At 55.5% G+C, this 5954-nt stretch overlaps 1 gene segment (V, D, J or C); it reads right to left on the reverse strand.

Moving 5' to 3' along the window:
* Positions 1-1039: 1039 nt before the first annotated feature.
* LOC113616909 (T cell receptor beta constant 1-like) lies at positions 1040-5949 on the reverse strand (the record flags this gene model as incomplete). The annotated part of the segment is given in 5 exon segments: positions 1040-1297; positions 1617-1723; positions 1895-1912; positions 2615-3001; positions 5844-5949. Coding segments are annotated over 5 exon segments (639 nt in total), but the record flags the coding sequence as incomplete, so codon positions are not given.
* Positions 5950-5954: the final 5 nt, after the last annotated feature.

Here is a 5954-nt window from a genome sequence, read left to right on the forward strand (position 1 = left end):
GTAATACCACACAACCTGGTCCTCAAGGAGCTGACCTTCTAGTGGGGGTGCCAGACAAGGAAAGAGGTAGTTTCCATCAACTGTGGTCAGTGGCAGGAAGGAGATGCACACAGGGTACTGTGATAGCAAAATGCAGGGAGAATTTCATCCATTTGCATGGAGTAAGGGGCAAAGATCCTCCAGAGGCGGCTACTTGCTGGGGAAGACGTCACCGCTGAATCCGCAAGGATGGGTGGGAGCGCACATGAGTCATTCCAGGTAGAGGAGTGCAAGATGGCCTGAGCGCCAGTGACTCGGGGGTTCAGGGTGACGGGAGTGAGGGTGAGTGTGGATAAAGTGGTGGAGGACAAAGGTGGGTCTTTTATGCCATCCTGCGGACTTTGGGTTACATCACCATGGTGACAATGAGACAGTAAAGAGCTTTGGAAGGATTTCTAGAAATACCAACAGGGCTGATCCTTGGTTTTAGGGAAACTGATTTTGTATCCTCTCAGGACTGATCAGGGCCATATTCACACACATTTAATTCACTAGAGTGAAATTTATATCCAGCTTCGTAACTTAAACTGGAAGGTACATCTGATAATGAGAATAGATAGTAATTTCTCTTCTTCTCACCTGGAATCACTCCTTGGTGATGGAGAAAGCTGAGTAGCGCCCTCAGGGAGACAGTGGAGAGAGCGTGGGTGACGCACATGACACCCAGCTTGGTGGCCGTGGGGACATGACCACTCACAAGTGGACACAGCTCTTCCTCAGAGCACCTTTGTCCAGGTAGGACAGAAATTTCCTATAGACAGCATCACACCTTTTTCTAGGTTGTTCCAGAGTAAGCCTCTCTCTTCACCAATCACACCCTTTCACGTGTACTTGAGTTTTGCCGGCAGTGTGGAGTAGTACCACCCACAGGCTGGGTCCCTTGACCCTCCTACCTGAGGGGCCTGCACTTTCTTGAATGCCTCTTGTTTCCACCCTGGCTGGAGTCACATGGGACTTCAGAGATGGACGGAGGAGATATCTAGGCACTCACAAGGCAGACTCAAGCCAGATCAGGCCATTTTTATTGGTTGAATCCGTTCAGGCCCGCCAGGGTCCCCCTTGGGCTAGGGAGATTTTGGTCATGAGTGTTTGGGGGGCATGCACACAGGGGTAGATACTGGGGTGCGTAGAGAGATGAGAGCAGCTCTTCTGAAGCACTGGGTAGGAATGGAAAAAGCAGAATTCACATCAGGGCCATAACAGGCTGGAAGCTCCTGGCTCCACCTCTAAGCTGGCTTCAGGAATCCTTTCTCTTGACCTGAAGAAGAGAAAGTTTGGGGGTTACCAGGAGCCAGCAGTGCTGGGGACTGAGAGGACGTAGGGTTTCCCACTGACAAGACAAATAGCAGGGTTCCCCTAACATCCATCATGTTTTCAGGTGACCCCAGTTTCTCCTTCACAGCATGGTACTTGCATTGTGATCCCAGACATAAGTGTCTTCTGAGGCATGTGGGTGACTCCCCCCTTTCCTCTCTGCCCATTCTGGTCCCGGCAGGGTCTCTGTGTTCTTGGGTGTCAGTTGCTGTGTTTCAAGTGTCACCTCCAACCAGCCGGCCCCATCCTGCCCTCGTCCTTACCATGGCCATCAGCACCAGGGCGCTGACCAGCACAGCATACAGGGTGGCCTTCCCCAGCAGGATCTCATAGAGGATGGTGGCAGACAGGACCCCTTGCTGGTAGGACGCTGTTGGCAGGAAGGGAGAGCAGGTAGGTACCTGTGAGCAGGGATCTCTGGTCTCCTTGCCCACGCACCACCCACCCTTCCATGCCCCACCAGGGTTCATGGGGTTTGCATTCTCTGGTTCCAGAGCAAAGACCATGGGAGATGGAGACAAAGGAGCAGGGGGCCACTTACCCGAGGTGAGGCCACAGTCTGAAAGAAAAAAGGGGGAGGGAAATGGATGAGAGAGTCCAGCTTCAAAAGCAGATTCAAAACTAAGCCAGCCTTCCTCAGCCCAACAGCTGGCAAGGTGCTAACTCTTGCCAACAACCACGTGAGCTTGGAAGTGGCTCCTTCCCCAGTTGAGCCTTCAGAGAAGACTCCAGCTTTGGCTGACACCCGATTGCAGCCTCCTGAGGAAGACGAGCCAGCTCAGTTATGCGCACATTCCTGACCCATCAAAACTCTACAATAACAAATGTGTGGGATTTTGAGCTGCTTCCAAAAGAACCAAGAAAAACAAAAAACTAAGCCAGACTTGTAGTCAGCACAGACTCCCAGGCTCAGGGCAGCCTCTGGTCAGAGTCCCAGCAGCGCCTTCTTTCTGTTTTGGCGATGTGGCCACAGCATCCTCGAAGGTCATGGAACATGGCAGCAGTGAAGGGGATGAGGACCCACTGCTCAGACCCTGAGCTGTGCAGGCGCGTAGGGAGGGGGACCTTTCAGCACAGCTGAGTTGGGCTGACCATCTGGGATGTGGGGGAGGAAGTAGCCCGAGGTGCCCTGTCCTCCCTCACGGTGGGCTTCCCACACCCTCCCCTTTATTCTGCATCTAGTCTCTCTGCTCTCCTCCCTGGACCTCCCCCTCTGTCTGCTCTGCCTCCCTCCCTGCCGAACCCTCCCGGAGCGGCTCACCTGCTCGGCCCCGGACCTCGGCACTGATGTTCTGGGTGACGGGTTTGGGCCTGTCCTGCTTCCACTCGTCCTCGTCCGAGACCCCGTGGAACCAGGCTTGGCAGCGGAAGAGGTTGCGAGGGTTGTACCAGAAGCTGGCGGAGACCCTCAGCCGGCTGCTCAGACAGTAGCTGGAGTCGTTGCGGCTGGGGTCCTCCTTGTGGGGCTGAGGGTCCGTGCTGACCCCTGTCTCGACCTGCTTCCCGTTCACCCACCAGCTCAGCTCCACGTGGTCGGGGTAGAAGCCCGTGGCCAGGCACACGAGCGTGGCCTTCTGGGTCCGGGAGATCTCTGCTGCTGACGGCTCGAACACAGCCACCTTGGGTGGGGTCACCTTGCTCAGGTCGTCTGGAAGGGAGAGGGGGTTGGGAGCATGGGTGCCCGGAGGGCCGGCTGTGCGTGTGAGTTGGGGGCACAGGGAAGGGGGCCACGGGGTCATCGTAAAAGGAAATTACGTGGTAGTAGGTCCTGGTTGTTTGTTTGGGGGTCACCGCCCGCTCCTCTGTGACTGTTCTCCCTCGGCCTGCCTGGCCTTTGTATTGACCCTACGACAGCCCTGTCTCCTGTGTCCCCAGCCCCTAAGGTGGCCTTACAAATGGCACTGCCCGACATTCTGCGTAATGTCTCTTCTTTCCCCTTATTTGATTTCTTATCCATCAAGAAAAGCTTACCTGTCTTTTTCTCCCCATAATATGTAGTAGTTATTTAAATAGAGCAGTGGATTGGAGGCAGAAGAACGGAATCCAAAGCTTGGAACTGACTCTGCCCACCAACATGACTTTAGACAGTCTCTCATTGTCTCTGCATCATTTTTCCTGCCTGTGAAGGGAGAATCCCAACACCGACTGTCCAGCGCGGGGGTGGAGATGAAATGATACAAGGGTTCAGAAAGCCCCTGCCCTTAGCTGGGTTACTTGTATGTGAGTCTCAGGGGTCGAGGAGTAAAGGGGATTTGGGGCTAAGGGGGTCATTTGGGGGTGGGGGGTTTTCTTCAGATGACAGTATACAGATGGCATATTGGGGGGCACCACGTGAGGACAGCCTTTTGTATTAGGGTGCGCTCATGAGAATGGGAGGTTTTCTTTCTTTCTGCTGCTTCAGCGGGTCATCCTAGCCATTCCTCTGCCTCCAGGTACCCCCGAGTTTCCTCAGCTCAGGCAGATAGCCATCCCCCTGTGTTTCAAATGCAGGCATCTTCAACCTTCTTTGTCCCTTTGATGCCACGTATTCTACTTTACCCTACCAGCAAGCTTCCTCAATAGGCATGAGATCATCAGAGCAACTTCTGCTCTCAGCTGTCTTGCTACAACTAAGCCCCTGGTGCGTGGCGTCCTCGAGGGCTCCAGGTGAAGGCGGTCCAGTTAATGCCCCTGCGGCCTTTCCATCTGGCTGGCTCACTGCTTCTCGGCCCTCCTACAATCATGTTATTCTGCTCTTTGCTTTTTATCGATTGTTTTGTTTGTTTCTGAGCAATTCTGTTAAAAGGAAGACAACTCACTCTAAAGAGATCTAGTTTAGGCTGGAAGATGGAGAAAATGTTCTTCTAACCGACTCTTCACATTTCCCTGGATGTGACCTGACTAGCGGGCTGGCTTCTTGGGTGTGTGACCTGTGCACACAGATTCATTTTTCCGAGGTACTGGATCATTAAGGGGCCAGGGCTTGGGACCCAGATTTACCTGGTTCTGAGGTCTCCTGCTTTTCTCCACCCTGGCTGATTACAGAAACCCAGCTTTCCTCTGGGAACAAACACTTCAGCTGATCCTCATTGGCTCCATCTTAATTCGCCTAACTGCAAGCACCCTTGCTGTTGTCAAATCATCCAGGTAAATATACTGGTATTGAGGGTTTCTTCCCCTCTGGAAGCTCAATACTCCCACAGCAGGTGACCTTTAAGGTCCTTTTCCAGCACAAAGAGCCTAAGATCCTCCAGGGAATGTTCCTCAGCTCACAAGCAAAGTATCTGCATTTTCATGTATGTCCTGCCCCACCTGGCTGTTTAACCTAGAAGACATGGTGTGAGGAGGGAGATTTCCGGCTAGGGGATGAGGGGGGTACGTTTGGTGAGTAAATCCACCCAGTGGCCCAGGTTCCCATCTAGCCCCCGTGTGCTGTACACACAGCCTGGCCCTCAGGGGTCTGGGGCTTAGGAAGAGAGGAAGAGGTTTTAAAGCTAATTTCAAATCTAAACTTCTAAACAGTAAATCAACAAACCCCGCTGATTTTCTCTCCCTCATGCCTCGTGTTTCTCTCTCTCACTCTCTGTTCCACACTCTTGTTTGTCATCCTTTTTCTCCTGTGTTCAGTGGAAGCCTCCATCTGCACCTCCCAGGAGCCGGCTGTGCAGGGGGCCGCATCCTGCGCTCATCCCTGCTTGTTTCTGCCCCTCGGGCTCATTCTCCCCTTTGCATCAGCTACACCCTCCTGCCCTTCCCCCAGCCCAGACTGCCCTCCTCGGTCTTTTTCTCCAATCAAGCAGCTCTCAGAGTCCCAGTAAATCCTCTTTCTCCAATGCTCACCCTGTCCCTAAATATCTCAGAAACAAAGAGACCAAAGCCCCCCTTTCCCTCTGTCCAAATTCCCGTCCCGGGATTATCCCTACCCAAAACCCTCCGCACCCAATATTCCCCACCTCCCTTGCAGAGTTGACCCCCAGATGGACAAATGGACACGCGCCCCAGCTCCAGCCCGCAGCACCCATCTCTGGGGACCCCCCAGGAGCCGGGCTGGAAGGAGGGGAGGCATCCAAATCTTACCTATGACCGTGAGCCTGGTGCCTGGGCCAAAATACTGCTCATAGGAGCACAGTGAGAAGCCCCGCACTCAAACCCCCGCAGCTCCAGGCCGCTCCCGGGTCCCAGCGCCCCGCTTCAGTGCTGCGAGGGGACCAGGTGCCCGCGGCCGCCCCGCCCCGCGCTCGCCGCCTTCCATCTCGCCCCGCCGCCGCTGCCGGGCCCGCGGACACTCACCCACCACGGTCAGCCGGCTGCCGGCCCCGAAGGGCAGGGCGGCGCCTGTAAAGCACAGCCCCGGGGCTCCCCACCGAAACCGAGGCGCGCCGCCCGAGCTCACCTAGCACCAGGAGCCGCGTGCCCGGCCCGAAAACCGGGGGAGAGTCACGGCCCCCCAGCGCCGCGCAAAAACCCGCCGCGCGTCCCGCCCCGTCCCCGGCGGCAGCGTCCCCGCTCACCTAGCACCGACAGCCGGGTGCCCGCGCCGAAGTACTGAGTTTCAGTGCTCACAGCTTCTGGGCTCAGCACAAAAAGGGGTCCCGCGGCCCTGCTGGCGTCCTGAACGCCCC

Source organism: Aethalodelphis obliquidens, unplaced genomic scaffold (assembly GCF_003676395.1).
Source record: "Aethalodelphis obliquidens isolate GAN/ISIS:26980383/991018 unplaced genomic scaffold, ASM367639v1 scaffold854, whole genome shotgun sequence".
NCBI lineage: Eukaryota > Metazoa > Chordata > Mammalia > Artiodactyla > Delphinidae > Aethalodelphis > Aethalodelphis obliquidens.